Source organism: Hemitrygon akajei, chromosome 30 (assembly GCF_048418815.1).
Source record: "Hemitrygon akajei chromosome 30, sHemAka1.3, whole genome shotgun sequence".
NCBI lineage: Eukaryota > Metazoa > Chordata > Chondrichthyes > Myliobatiformes > Dasyatidae > Hemitrygon > Hemitrygon akajei.
The window spans coordinates 44,794,850-44,809,922 of record NC_133153.1 but is presented as its reverse complement, the minus strand read 5'-3'; the positions used below and the strand labels follow the sequence as shown (position 1 = coordinate 44,809,922).

Genomic DNA, 15,073 nt, shown 5'->3' with positions numbered 1-15,073 from the left:
GCGAAACGAAGGGCGGTCGAAGGACCCGGAGTCCGCAGACCGGATCAAGAACTGGAACACGGACTTCGGACCCGACCATAAAAGAGAGGGGGATAGAGGAAGCATTTTTTTTAACCAGAAGGAGAAATCGTTATTCATGCTATAGGGCTGGAAGGTACCCAAATGGAATATAAGGTGTTCTTCCTCCACCCTGAGGGTGGCCTCATCAATTGGGGTACTGCTTTGTTGAGCACATCCATACCATCTGCCACAAGCGGGACTTCCTGGTGGACAAACATTTTAATTTTGATTCCCATTCCAACATATTGATCCATTGTCATGCCAACATATCCCAGACCCTGGCAACTGGGAGGCAACATACTACTGGGGAATCTTGTTCTCTCCACAGAAACACAGCGACCGAACCTTCGTGACCAATCTCCATGTAGGATCTCGTCAAATGCTTTGCTAAGGTCCATGTAGACAACACCTACAGCCTTGCCTTCTTCCACTTTCAGAATCAGGTTTAATATCATCAGCATATGTTGTGAAATTTGTTACCTTTATGGCAGCGGTACAATGAAATACATGATAAATACAGAGAAAAAAACTTGAATTACTGTATATACTTGTTAAATTAAGTAGTGCAAAAACATGGAAGTAAAAAATAGTGAGGTACATTCATGGGTTCAATGTCCATTTAGGAATCTGATGGCAGAGGGGAAGAAGATGCTCCTGAGTCACTGAGTGTGTGTCTTCAGACATATGCACCTCCTTCCTGATGGTAACATTGAGAAGAGGGCATGTCCTGGGAGGTGGGGATCCTTAACGATGACGCCGCCTTCCTAAGGCACTGCTACTTGAATCTGTCTTGGACTCTACGAAGGTTTGTACCCATGATGAAGCTGACTAATTTTAGAAAATTCTGCAACTTACTTCAATCTTGTGCAGTAGCCCCCACAGACAAGAGTGAAGCAGCCAGTCAAAATGCCATCCATGGTACATTTACCAAAGTTTTCAAGTGTTTTAATTGACAAACCAAATCTCCTCAAACTCTTAATGAAATATAGTGACTGTTTTGCCTCCTTTATAGCTTCATCAATATGTTGTGTCCAGTTAGGTCTTCCGAGATATTGACACCCAGGAATTTGAAATTGCTTACTCTCTTCACTCTGATCCCTCTATGAGGATTGGTTTGTGTTCCCTCACCTTACCCTTCCTGAAGTCAACAATTAACTCTTTGGTCTTGTTGACATTGAGTGCAAGGTTGTTGCTGTGACACCACTCAACTAGCTGTTATATCTCACTCCTGTATGCCCCTTCATCACCATCTGAAATTCTGTCAATGATGGTGTACCATCAGCAAATTTATAAATGGCATTTGAGCTATACCTAGCCATACAGTCATAGATGTAGAGAGAGTAGAGCAGTGGTCTAAGCACACATCCCAGTGGAGCACCAGTGTTAATTGTCATTGAGGTCGAAATTTATTATGGTTTTCTGGTTAGGAAGTTGAGGATCCAGTGCAGAGGGAGGTACAGAAGCCTCACTTCTGTAGCTTTTTGATCAGGACTGTAGGCATGATAGTGTTAAATGCTGAGCTATGGTCAACAAACAGTATCCTGATATGGGTATTTGTACTGTCCAGGTGATCCAAGGCCATGTGGAGAGCCAGTGAGATCACATCTTCTGTAGACCTATTGTGGCGATAGGCAAATTGCAGAGGGTCCAGGTCCTTCCAGAGAGAAGTGTTGATTCTTGCCAAGATCAACATCTCAAAGCACTTCATCACCATAGAAGTGAGTGCTACTGTGCAATAGTCATTAAGGCCGCTAACGCTGCTCTTCTTAGGCACTGGTATAATTGTTGCCCTTTTGAAGCAAATGAGAACTTCCAACCGTAGCATTGACAAGTTGAAGATGTCTTTAAATACCCTGGCCAGTTGATTGGTACAAGTTTTCAGAGCCTTTTCAGGTACTCCATCCAGCCCTGCTGCCTTGTGAGGGTTGACCCTCTTGAAAAACAAGCTTACGTCATCTTCTGAGACAGAGGTCACAGGGCCACCTGATGCTGTAGAGATCCCCATAGCTGTGGTTTTATTGTCCCTTTCAAAGTGAGCTAAAAGGCATTGTGTTTGTCTGGTAGTGAAGTATTGCTGCCATTCATGATGTTGGGTTTTGCTTTGTAGGAAGTAATGGCCTGCAAACCCTGCCAGAGTTGAGGCACATTCTATGTCACCTCCAACCTCACTCAGAATTGTTTCTTTGCTCTTGAAGTAGCCCTCCACAATTCATACCTGGTTGTCTTATACAGACCTCGGTTGTCAGTCTTAAATGCCACAGATCTGAAAGCTGGTGCGGGGGAAATGGCTTCAGGTTCTTGGATCATTGGGATCTCTCCTGGGAGAGTTATGACCTGTACAAAAGTGATTTCTTGCACCTGAACCCAAGGTGGGGGGAGGGAGGGGGAACAATATTCTCACCAGCAGGTTGGCTAGCATTGTACGGTACTAGTGTTATATCTCAATGCACAGAGTATAAGCAATAAGGTGGATGATCCTGTTGCCCTTTTACAGATTCCCAGGTATGATGTTGTGGGCATCACTGAATTGTGGCTGAAGGATGCTTGTAGTTGGGAGCTGAATATCCAAGATTACACGTTGTATTGGAGGGATAGAAAGGTAAGCAGAGGGGGTGGCATAGCTCTGCTAGTAAAGAATGGCATCAAATCAGTAGAGAGGTGTGACATCAAATGTTGAATTCTTATGGGTAGAGTTAAGAAACTGCAAGGGTAAAAGGACCCTGATGGCAGTTAAATACAGGCCTCCAAACAGTAGTTCGGATGTGGACCACAGATTACAATGGGAAATAGAAAAGGCGTGTCAAAAGGACAATGTTATGATAGTCATCAGAGATTTTAACATGCAGGTAGGTTGGGAAAATCAGGTTGATAATGGATCTCAAGAGAGTGAATTCGTTGAATGCCTATGAGATGTCTTTTTAGAACAGTTTGTTGTTGACCCTCCTAGGCGATCACCTATACTGGATTGGGTATTATGCAAAGAACTGGAAGCGATTAGGGAGCTTAAGGTAAAGGAACCCCTAGGAAGCAGTGATCACAATATGATTGAGTTCAACTTGAAATTTGATAGGGAGAAAGTAGCAGTATTTCAGTGGAGTAAAGGAAATTACAGTGGTATGAGAGAGGAGTTGGCCAAGGTAAATTGGAAGGAGATGCTGGCAGGGATGTCACCAGAGCAGCAATAGCCTGAGTTTCTGGGGGAAATGAAGAAGGTGCAGAGTAAGTGTATTCTGAAATAGTACAACTGTGGCTGATAGGGGAAGTCAAAGTTAATGCAAAAGTAAAAGAGGGCACACAACAAAGCAAAAATTGGCAGGTACACAGAGGACTTGGAAGCTTTTAAAAATCTACAGAAATCAACTAACAGAATCATTAAGAAGGAAAAGATGAAATATGAAAGCAAGCTAGCAAACAATATCAATGTTGATAGAAAAAGAAATGAGAGTGGACCACTAGAAAATTATGTCGGAGAAATAATAACAGGAGCAAGGAGATGGCAGATGAACTAAATAAGTATTTTGCATCAGTCTTCACTGTGGAAGACACAAGCAGTGTGCAAGGTATTGAAAATTGTGAGGAAGAGAAGTAAGTGCAGTTACTATTACAAGGGAGAAGGTACTCAAAAAGCTGAAAGACCTAAAGGTGCATAAGTCACCTGGACCAGATGAACTGCATTCTAGGGTTCTATAAAAGGTAGCAGTAGAAATTGTGGAGGCATTAGTAATGATCTTTCAAGAATCATTGGACTCTGGCATTATTCTGGAGGACTGGGAAATTGCAAATGTCTTTCAACTCTTTAAGAAAGGAGGGAGTCAGCAGAAAGGAAATTATAGTTCATTTAGCCTGACCTCAGTGGTGGGAAGTTGTTGGAATAAATTGTTAAGAATGAGGTGATAGAGTACTTGGTGACAGAGGACAAGGTAGGACAAAGTCAGCATAGTTTCCTTCAGGGAAAATATTGCCTGACAAACCTATTGGAATTCTTTGAGGAGATTACAAGTTGGAAAGATAAAGGGGATGCAGTGGATGTTGTGTATTTTGATTTTCAGAAGGCCTTTGACAAGGGGGCTACATGTGAAGCTGCTTATCAAATTAAGAGCCTGTGGTATTACAGGAAAGTTACTAAGATGGTTAGAGCATTGGCTGATTGGAAGAAGGCAGTGAGTGGGAATAAAAGGATCCTTGTCTTGTTGACTGCCAGTGACTAGTGGTGCTCCGCAGAGGTCGGTGTGGGCTGCTTTTTATGCTGTATATAAATGATTTAGATGATGGAATAGATGTTGCCAAGTTTGCAGATGATATGAAGATTGGTGAAGGGGCAGGTAGTGTTGAGGAAACAGGTAGGAAGCAGAAGGACTTAGACAGATTGGGAAAATGGGCAAGAAAGTGGTGAATGAAGTATAATGTTGGAAAATATATGGTCATACACTTTGGTAGTAGAAATAAATGTGCAGACTATTTTCTAAATGGGAAGAAAATCCAAAGTTCTGACATACAAAGGGACTTGTGAGTCCTTGTGCAGAACACCCTAAAGGTTAACTTGCAGGTTGAGTCGGTGTAAGGAAGGCAAATGCAATATTAACATTCATTTCAAGAGGTCTAGAATACAAGAGCAGGGATATGAGGTTGAGGCTTTATAAGGCACTAGTGAGGCCTCACCTTGGGTAGTGTGAACAGTTTTGGGCTGCTCATCTTAGAAGAGATGTGCTGGCGTTGGAGAGGGTCCAGAGGAGGTTCACAAGGATGATTCCAGGAATGAAAGGGTTATTATACAAACGTTTGAGGGGTCTGGGTCTATTCTTTCTGTTATTTAGAAGGATGAGGATGGATCTCATTGAAACCTTTGAATGTTGAAAGGCATAGATAAGAATAGGTGTGGAAAGGATGTTTCCCATGGTGGGAGAGTCTAGAACAAGAGGGCACACCCTCAGGATAGAGGGGCATCCATTCAAAACAGAGAAGTGGAGAAATTTCTTTAGTCAAAGGGTGGTGAATATGTGGAATTTGTTGCCACATGCAACTATGAAGGCTAGATAGTTGGGTGTATTTAAGGCAGAGATTGATAGATTCTTGATTGGACATGGCATCAAAGGTTACGGGGAAAAGGCCAGGAAATGGGGTTGAGGAGGAGAAAAAAAAAGGATCAGCTGTGATTGAATGGCAGAGCATACTCAATGGGCCAAATGTCCTAATTCTGCTCCTATGTTTTATGTTCAGGGGAAATCTGCATTGACTTCCTAATCCCTTTACCTCTCCTAGTGCTCACCCACCTCCTGTCTGAAGCCTGTATTCTGAGTCCATACAACTTCAGCACCAACTCCTTGATCAGTTCAGACAGGAGCTGGAGTTGGGTACTGATGCACCATCAATAACTCACTCTGAGACGTAAAAGCAAGGTATCGGCTTTTATTGACCGGAATAAGGAACAAGCAGTGAGTGACCACCATACTACATCCTGGAGACTGAGAGGCTGGGCTCAGACCTCCATCACCTTTATACAGGGGTCTGTGGGAGGAGCCACAGGAGCAGTCATCAGGGGGCGTGTCCAGACAGGTATATGTAGTTCACCACAGGTACACTCCCACAGATGTATTCATCAGGGTAATCCATCAGCAATGATAAATTCCAACATGTTACTGGAGGTGAAGTCATCCTGACTACACTGTACTAAAATACACCACTGACTGCAGTTCTTCGTCCATCAAATCTCTGGGCTGAGGAAGAATGACTTTGGTAGTTGGGCTTATACTTCCTGTTTATGGGTCATTTTCACTGCTTCTGAAGGGTTGTGTGTCACACTGGGTACTGGAGAGGATGGGATCCGCCATTTTGCAGCGCATGGAGTAAGTCGTATTTCACAGCGGCACCACTTTTCTTTTTACATCCCACTGACAGATTCCTTTTAAGTTTGATGATTTATTACTTCTACTGCTTCTGAAGGGTTGTGTGTCACACTGGGTTGTTAGAATACACCACTGTTGGAAGTGTTCATCGAAGAAAACATCAAACTTGAATGGGTCAAGGATGGGGGAAATTGACAAACCAATTGTCTTTGTTCTTGTCATGAGGTGGAAGGGATGGAGGCTGCCATTTCGTGAAGCTGCTCTGTAATCTCCATTTTGTGAACTGTTTGATGAACTGATTTTTGCTTTGGGAGAGCAATTAAATGTGGGCACAAAAAGTTTCTGGTATTGACCTTCTGAACTGTAAGATTCAAAATTAAGATGTGCGTTTCTGACAGGTCCGGGTTAAAGTCAAAGGACAAATGTGATTTAATTATGTTTAGGGACAAATGTGATTTAATTATGTCTGGGTTAAAGTCTGTAAACAAGTGTGATCTAATTATGAATGCAGAAGCCTTGACAAAATTAACTGTTTGTGGAATCATTGAAGTCCTGAGATATGGACTATTGTTTTACAGAAACATGTAAAAAAACAACTCCAAATATGGAATGGGAAAACACTGTGTACCTCCCGAGTCAGGGAGGGGAGGGGTAAGGAAGAAGGATAAAACCTGCTGCCCTGTAAGGTTCAGGGTTCCCTTCTCTGAGGGGGCCCAGCTCTGCAGAACTGTTAATAAACTTTGTTTCCTTGAATTTGTCTTGAAGCCATTATTCGGGAGCGTGGCTCGTTTCTGACATGAACCAAAACTCATTCTCAGATAAGGTATGTATTATGTACAATGGCAGGTTTGCTGAAGTAATCTCGTTAACTCAGTCCAGTGTCTCAGTGATCCAGTTTAACTGTTTTGAACCAGAGTTGAAGAGAACAAAAGAAGTCATCTGAGGCATGAAATTGTGAGGCCCTTGGACTACATCCAATGGGAATCTGTTATAGGTCAGTCAGATTACCTCAAAACAACAAGAATGAGGTGCATCATTTGAACAAATTAGAAGTTCATAAAAAGCCAGTAGCTTCAAATGCAACAGGGTGATAATGCTGGAGACTAAGCATTACAAGGAAGAATCCCCATGTCAGGGACTGGGAGAAGAAAGGATCAATCATTTGGTCAATGGGAGATACACTGTTTTTGCGTTATAAATTGGAGTAGTGGTCTGAGTGAATATTGTTACTGAGGGAACAGTAGAATTCAAGTTTTAAGTTGTTATCCTGTGGTCAACCTAGTTACAGACAGACAGACAAACATACTTTATTGATCCCGAGGGAAATTGGGTTTCGTTCCAGTTGCACCAACCAAGAATAGAGTAGAAATATAGCAAAATAAAACCAGAAATAATTAATTGATAATAAGTAAATTATGCCAAGTGGAAATAAGCCCAGGACCAGCCTATTGGCTCAGAGTGTCTGACACTCCAAGGGAAGAGTTGTAAAGTTTGATGGCCACAGGCAGGAATGACTTCTTATGATGCTCAGTGTTGCATCTCGGTGGAAAGAGTCTCTGGCTGAATGTACTCCTGTGCCTAACCAGTACATTATGGAGTGGATGGGAGACATTGTCCAAGATGGCATGCAACTGGGACAGCATCCTCTTTTCAGACACCACCGTCAGAGAGTCCAGTTCCACCCCCACAACATCACTGGCCTTGTGAATGAGTTTGTTGATTCTGTTGGTGTCTGCTACCCTCAGCCTGCTGCCCCAGCACACAACAGCAAACATGACAGCACTGGCCACCACAGACTCGTAGAACATCCTCAGTATTGTCCGGCAGATGGTAAAGGACCTCAGTCTCCTCAGGAAATAGAGGCGGCTCTGACCCTTCTTGTAGACAGCCTCAGTGTTCTTTGACCAGTCCAGTTTATTGTCAATTCATATCCCCAGGTATTTGTAATCCTCCGCCATGTCCACACTGATCCCTTGGATGGAAACAGGGGTCACCGGTGCCTTAGCCCTCCTCAGGTCCACCACCATCTCCTTAGTCTTTTTCACATTAAGCTGCAGATGATTCCGCTCACACCATGTGACAAAGTTTCCCACCGTAGCCCTGTATTCAGCCTCATCTCCCTTGCTGATGCATCCAGCTATGGCAGAGTCATCAGAAAACTTCTGAAGATGGCAAGACTCTGTGCAGTAGTTGAAGTCTCTGTGAAGTAGTTACTTTGTTGTTTGTGCAGAGATAATAGTGTGAGTTTTGATTAATTAGGAGTTGTGCAGTGAGTTTCCTAACCTAGTTCAGATAATGAATTGTCAACATATTTTGACATCCGGGGTGCACAGGCAAAGAGGATTTTCAGAATGCATTGGATAAGGTGCCACACACAAGGCTGCTAAATAAGATACGGGTAGAAGGCTGGTTGGGGCTGAGAGGAAAATTGGATTAACCATTATGAAATGGCGAACAGACTCGATGGGCCAATTGATTTAATTCTGTTCCTATAACTTGTGGTCTTATGGTCAATTATTCAGGAACAACTTCTTCCCCCTGCACAGTCAGATTTCTGAATGAAAAATGAATCTACACTACCTCACTATGTTCTCTCTCTTTTTGCATTCCTTATTTAAATTTAAATGTGCTTTTTACGATTCATAGTTTATATTTTAATGTATTGCAATGTACCTCTGCGGCAAACCAATACAATTCACGACATAGCTGGGGCTTTAAGCGGCATAACCCATTAAATTCGTTAAATGGAGTTAAAGAGATGGGGTGAGCTGAGAGTGCCGCAGAGATTAGCCCCAGTAAATTTTAAAATTTTAGGTAGTTAAAAATTCAACCTGTGGTTATTTATTTGAAGGAAACGAGAGAGACCGGAACGGAAGTTGTCAGTGAGCAGACGAGACCGGAGCGGGACTGCGCCGGACTTGGAGGACCGAGCGCGGGGTGGCGCCGGAGGACCTCAGTTCACAATTCACAGTCGAAGGCCGCACTGCAACGGATTCGGGTAGGTACCGAGGGCAAATTCAAAATGCAGAATCTTGCCCTCCGGCCATTTCATTTCGGAGAACAGCCACCATCCCCCACTTCCTCATCCTTTATCAGTAATCTCCTAACTCTTTCCCCTATCCTTCTTCACTCCCCCTTACCTTCTTCGCTCCTTCTCTCTCCTCCCCCTTACCTTCTGTGCTCCTTACCTCTTCCCCCAACTCCCTCCTCCTCCGCACCACCCATTCCTTCCCCCTTACCTTTTTCGCTCCTTCCCCCTCCTCCCCATCCTTTGCTCCTTCTCACACCACCCATTCCTTCCCCCTTCCTTTCTTCCTCCTCCTGCTTCCTCCTCCCCCTCCCCCCCCCCCCCCCCCGGTCGTCCCTTCCCCTCCCCCGAGCCTATCCTGCTGTTCTTTTACAAAATATTAGTTGTTGCTGATTGCTGTATTTGTTTCTTGTTTGTAGGCAGTCTGTGCCTTGCCTTGTTGAAGTGGAGGAGAGAGTGGTGTAAGCAGTGTGCGCCGTGCCTTGTTGAGGTGGAGGAGCGAGCGCTGTGTTCTGAAGCCATGCCAACGGTGGTGCTGTTAGATGTTTCTCTCTCCATGACTCGCCCTGTCCCTCTGGAGGGCACTGAGGAATACCAGCGCAAACATTTGGCTGCTCATGGACTCAGTATGCTGTTTGAACATATGGCGACCAGTTACAAACTGGAGTTCACTTGCCTTGTGGCTTTCTCTTCTCTCTGGGAACTCATGGTTCCCTTCACCAGGGATTATAACGCTCTTCAGGTGCAATTCAACATGTTTCAGTTGTCCACCCTCATTCCTGGCCAGGTTATTTGTGTGAAATAATCCTGTCTCTAGTTAGCGGGAGATGCTAACTGGCCCTCTCATGACAGACAAAGTCTGGTACAGCACAGTGTCAGGCCCTTCAGCCCATTATTTTAATTACCATTCCTGTTCTGACTTGTCAGTCCATGGTCACCACTTGTGACACAATGAGGCCACCCTCAGGGTGGAGGAGTAAAACGTATTTACTCTGGGTAGCTGCAACCTGATGGCATGAATATCAATTTCTCCTTCTGGTTAAAAAAAAATTCTCTCTCACTCCCCTCTTCTTCTATTCCCCAGTCCCTATTCTGAACTGTCTATTGTTTCCTCCTGTGGCCCCTCTCTCCTATGGTCCACTCTCCTCTCCTATCAGATTCCTTCTTCTCCAGCCCTTTACCTTTCCCACCCACATGGCTTCACCTATCACCTTCTAGCTTGTCTTCCTTCCCCTCCCCCCACTTTTATTCTGGTGGCATCCCCCTTCCTTTCCAGTTTTGAATGAAGGTCTCAGCCTGAAATGTCAACTGTACTTATTTCCATAGATGTTGCCTGACCTGCTGAGTTCCTTCAACATTTAGTGCGTGTTGCTTCAGCCCATCATGTCTCTGAGCATGATTCCAATTTCAACTGAACATGGTTCAGAACAACACACACAAAATGCTGGAGGAAATCAGCAGGTCAGGCAGCACCTACGGTAACGAAAAACAGTCGACGTTTCGGACCAAGACTCTTCTTTAGGACTAAGACACCTGAATAGAAAGGTCAGAGTAGGGAACAGAGGGTGTGGGGAAGGGCAGGAAGGAGAAACTGATATTCATGCCATCAGGTTGGACAGTACCCTGACAGAATATGTGTTCCTCCTCTCCCCTGAGGGTGGGCTCATCATGGCACAAGACAAGGCCATGGATCAACATGTCAGAATGGGAATTGGAATTAAATGTTTGGCAACTGGGAAGTCCTGTATGTGGCAGATGGTGCAGAGGTGCTCGATGAAGCAGTCCCTCAATTTACAACAGATCTCACCAATGTAGAGGAGGACACATCGGGAGCATCATATGCAATAGACACAGATGTCGGCGGTTATTGTGGGACATTGATAGAATGTAGAACTGGGCTGAGAAGTGGCAGATGAAGTTCAACCCAGATAAATATGAAGCGGTTCATTTTGGTAGGTCAAATTTGAAGACAATATAGTTTTATTGGTAAAACTCTTGGCAGTGTGGAGGATCAGAGAGATTTTGGGGTCCATCTCCATAGTACACTCAAAGCTGCTGTGCAGTTTAACAGTGTTGTTAAGAAGGTGCATGGTGTGTTGGCCTTCATCAACCATGGGATTGAGTTCAAGAGCTGTAAGGTAATGTTAAAGCAATATAAAATCCTAGTTAGACCCCACTTGGAGTACTGTGTTCAGTTCTGGTCACCTCACTACGAGAAGGATGTGGATGCTGTAGAGAGAGTGCAGAGGAATTTACAAGGATCTTGTCTGGATTGGAGAGCATGCCTTATGAAAATAGGTTGAGTGAACTTGGCCTTCTCTCCTTGGAGCGACAGAGGATGAGAGGTGACCTGATAGTTGTATAAGATTATGAGAGGCATTGATTGTGTGGATGCCCAGAGGCTTTTTTCCACGGCTGAAATGGCTAACACGAGGAGACATAGTTTCAAGGTGCATAGAAGTAGGTATAGAGAAGTAAGTTTTTCACTGACATGTAATGGGTGTGTGGAATGCACTGCAAGCAACAGTGGTAGAGGTGGATATAATAGGGTCTTTTAAGAGACATCTTGGATAGGTACATGGAAGTACCAGAGGACTGGAGAATGGCAAATGTAGTTCCCTTGTTTAAAAAAGGTAATGGGGAGAAACCTGGGAACTATAGACCGGTGAGTCTTACGTCAGTGGTGTGCAAACTACTAGAAAGGATTCTTAAGGATAGGATCTATGAGCATTTGGAGAAGTACAGGCTACTCATGGATAGTCAACATGGCTTTGTGAAGGGAAGATCGTGCCTCACGAGCCTGATTGGGTTTTTTGAAGAGGTAACAAAAGAAATTGATGAGGGTAGGGCAGTGGATGTGGTCTACATGGACTTCAGCAAAGCATCTGACAAGGTCCCTCATGAGAGACTCATTCAGAAAGTCATGAGGCATGGGATAAGTGGAACCTTGGCTGTTCGGATAAAAAATTGGCTTAAAGGAAGAAAGCAGAGAGTAGTTGTGGAAGGAAAATATTCTGCCTGGAGGTCGGTGACTAGTGGAGTGCCGCAGGGATCTGTCCTGGGACCCCTGCTATTTGTGATTTTTATAAATGACCTGGATGTAGAGGCGGAAGGATGAGTGAGTAAGTTTGCGGATGACACAAAGTTTGGAGGAGTTGTGGATGGAGCTGTAGGTGGTCGAAGGTTACAAGAGGATATAGACAGGCTGTAGAGTTGGGCAGAAAAATGGCAGATGGAGTTCATTCCGGACAAGTGTGAGGTGATGCATTTTGGAAGGACAAACCAGAAGACTGATTACAGGATTAATGGTCAAATCCATACATCCCTCAAGGTCGCTGCACAGGTTGATAGGGTAGTTAAGAAGCCCTATGGGATGCTAGGCTTCATTAACAGGGGGATTGAGTTCAAGAGTAGAGAGGTCATGTTGCAACTCTACAAATCTCTGGTGAGACCGCACTTAGAGTATTGTGCTGAATTCTGGTCACCTCATTATAGGAAGGATGTGGAAGCTATGGAGAGGGTGCAGAGGAGATTTACCAGGATGTTGCCTGGATTGGAGAACAAGTCATATGAAGCAAGGTTAGCAGAGCTGGGACTTTTCTCTTTGGAGCATAGAAGAATGAGAGAGGACTTGATAGAGGACTACAAGATTATGAGAGGCATAGATAGGGTGGATAGTCAGTACCTGTTTCCCAGGGCATCAATAGCAAACACCAGAGGGCATAGGTACAAAATTAAGGGAGGGAAGTTTAGGGGATAAAATCAGGGGTAAGTTTTTTACACAGAGGGTTGTGAGTGCCTGGAATGACTTGCCAGGGATGGTGGTGGAGGCTAAAACATTAGGGGTGTTTAAGAGCCTCTTGGACAGGCATATGGATGAAAAAAAAATGGAAGGTTATGGGGTAGTGTGGGTTTAGTACTTTTTTTTAAGGATTATATGGGCTGGCATAACATGGAGGGCTGAAGGGCCTTTACTGTGCTGTAGTGTTCAATGAAGCTTAGAAAATAGGGCTGTGCGGTAGGGAAATTCTATGCAGTTTCTGGAGTAGATTACATGGTCGGCACAACATTGTGGGCCGAAGAGCCTGTAATGTGCTGTAAATTTCCATGTACCATACCCTATCTGTTCATGGTCCATATCTGCCGAAATCTGCTTTTACAACCTCCTCTTCCCCACTGCCCCCCAGCCACATGTTCCAGGTACCCACCACTCTGTGTAAAAATAAATAAATAAATAAATAAATAGATGGACTTGCCTCAGAAATCCCCTATAAACTTCCCCACTCTAATATACATGATATAGTGTTTGACAATTTTATCTTGGTGAAATAGACTATCAATGCCTCTCATAATTGTGTGTATATATATATATTTATATACTTTTTGATACTCCAGAGTAAACAATCCAAATTTCTCCAATCTCTCCTTGCTAATAATGCTCTTTAATCCAGGCAAAATCACAGTGTCCATCTTCTGTGCCTTCTCCAAAGCCCTCTCATACTCCTTGCAATGAAGTGACACAGCACTCCAAATTTTTATATAAGTACTACACAATTTACAAATATTAAGCAGTAGTAAATCAAGGCAACTGGACTTGCTGTGTTGTTTAGAAGACATTTTATCACTCATCCAAGAGGCATCATCAGCTCTAATTCACGGTGAATAGTTTTCCAGCTTATAAACTCTGAGAGTTCTTTAAAGGGGAAACAATCACATGAGGGTCTTTAGAAGTCGTAGAGGTAATGAAAGGGTTATTAGTCTTATCTTTGTGTGAATGGAGATGTGGATTGTTGTGGAGACACTGGGATGGAGAGGTTAGGACTGCATTGTAAGTAGCTGATAGGTAGTGTCCTACCCCACCCCTTCTTCAGGAATGGGTCTTCCAGTTTGACAAAGATGGCTTCTTTAACACCTCCTTCAAACCACCTGTCCTCCCTGTCCAAAATGTGCACATTGTTATCTTCAAAGGAGTATCCCTTGTCCTTTAGGTGTAGATATGCAGCCGAGTCTCAACCTGAGGTGTTAGCCCAACAATGTTGGACCATCCCTTTGTGAAGTGGTTATTTTGTCTTTCCGATATACAGATCTGTGCAGTTCTTATTGTACTGGATAGCAAATACAATATTGCTCTGTTTATGTTTGGATTTTCAACAAACAGCAAATCCGTCTGTTTTTCAAACCAACAAACATACTCACACTCGTCTATCTCAAGGATCCCACACCCAACCCGTTTCCAATTTCTGACCTTCAACCGGAATTGGGAAGTGTGTAAATGCACCTTTGAACACAGATGAAATGTGGTAGATCCAGCAGTATATGGACCCTGGATTTCATGCTCATGTCCAAGGAGTAACATCATTTATTGGAAGCATTTACAATTTTAGTGATCTATAGATGTCTCTAGTCAAGTTGGGTACATCAATGTTACATTACTTCCAAATGTAACCACTTTGAAATTCCTTATTTTGTCAGATCTCTCCGTTGGTTTGCCATTTGTAATCTGCTCCAGCTTGTAACCGTCTACCATCTCGCTGCTTCAGTTTTGCCCTGTTGATTACTCTCAGTTTTAATGACTGCAGTGTTCAAGGCCTTAACCCCTCTGTACTTTTTCTCCTTTCATGGGAGGTCATTAAACATTGTTCATGTGTTCTTTTAGCTCAGTGTCTTTCAAACTTTCATGAAGTATCTTTGACAATTAAAATGTTCAATTTTCTCACCACACTGGATCTCTTACAGGAAGCTCTGACCACCATGGATGACTATGACAAGACCTGCCTTGAGTCTGCTCTTGTGGGGGTCAGTAATATTGTGCAGGATGAGTGGGGTGCCTGCATTCCCTGTCAGGTAACTGCACGTCCACTTATGAGTTTGACCATCTACCTGATCATGAGTTTCTATCTTGTACATTTGCTGATGTGTTTCAGAAGTTTTGATATTGGATGTTCTTGCTGTGGGTAAAGCTATGGGGCCTCTTACTCTCAGATTATGTTGGGAAAAGAGGATTCTGAGGAATGACTTTTCCTGCTATAGCAGTTTCAGGTAGTTCATATTTAGAATGTGTGAGTTTGTGGACAGTATATGCTTGTTTTCTGAAAGTTTTTAGAGACCTTCAGTACCCACTCTAAGGTTGATTGCATCTTTT

General features: G+C 43.6%; 1 protein-coding gene across 2 annotated transcripts in view; it reads left to right on the top strand.

Moving 5' to 3' along the window:
* The window catches only part of ints14 (integrator complex subunit 14), a 54,696-nt gene that overhangs the window by 1,212 nt on the left and 38,411 nt on the right, over nucleotides 1-15,073 (top strand). Inside the window, exons 2-4 of one of the 2 annotated variants that reach the window (XM_073032818.1) lie at nucleotides 8,755-8,901; nucleotides 9,351-9,673; nucleotides 14,668-14,775. In XM_073032818.1, coding sequence (XP_072888919.1) covers nucleotides 9,452-9,673; nucleotides 14,668-14,775 — 330 coding nt within the window. In that variant the 5' untranslated portion in view covers nucleotides 8,755-8,901; nucleotides 9,351-9,451. Of the gene's footprint in view, nucleotides 1-8,707; nucleotides 8,902-9,350; nucleotides 9,674-14,667; nucleotides 14,776-15,073 lie in introns of those variants that run through there. The other variant, XM_073032817.1, reaches the window with a different exon arrangement.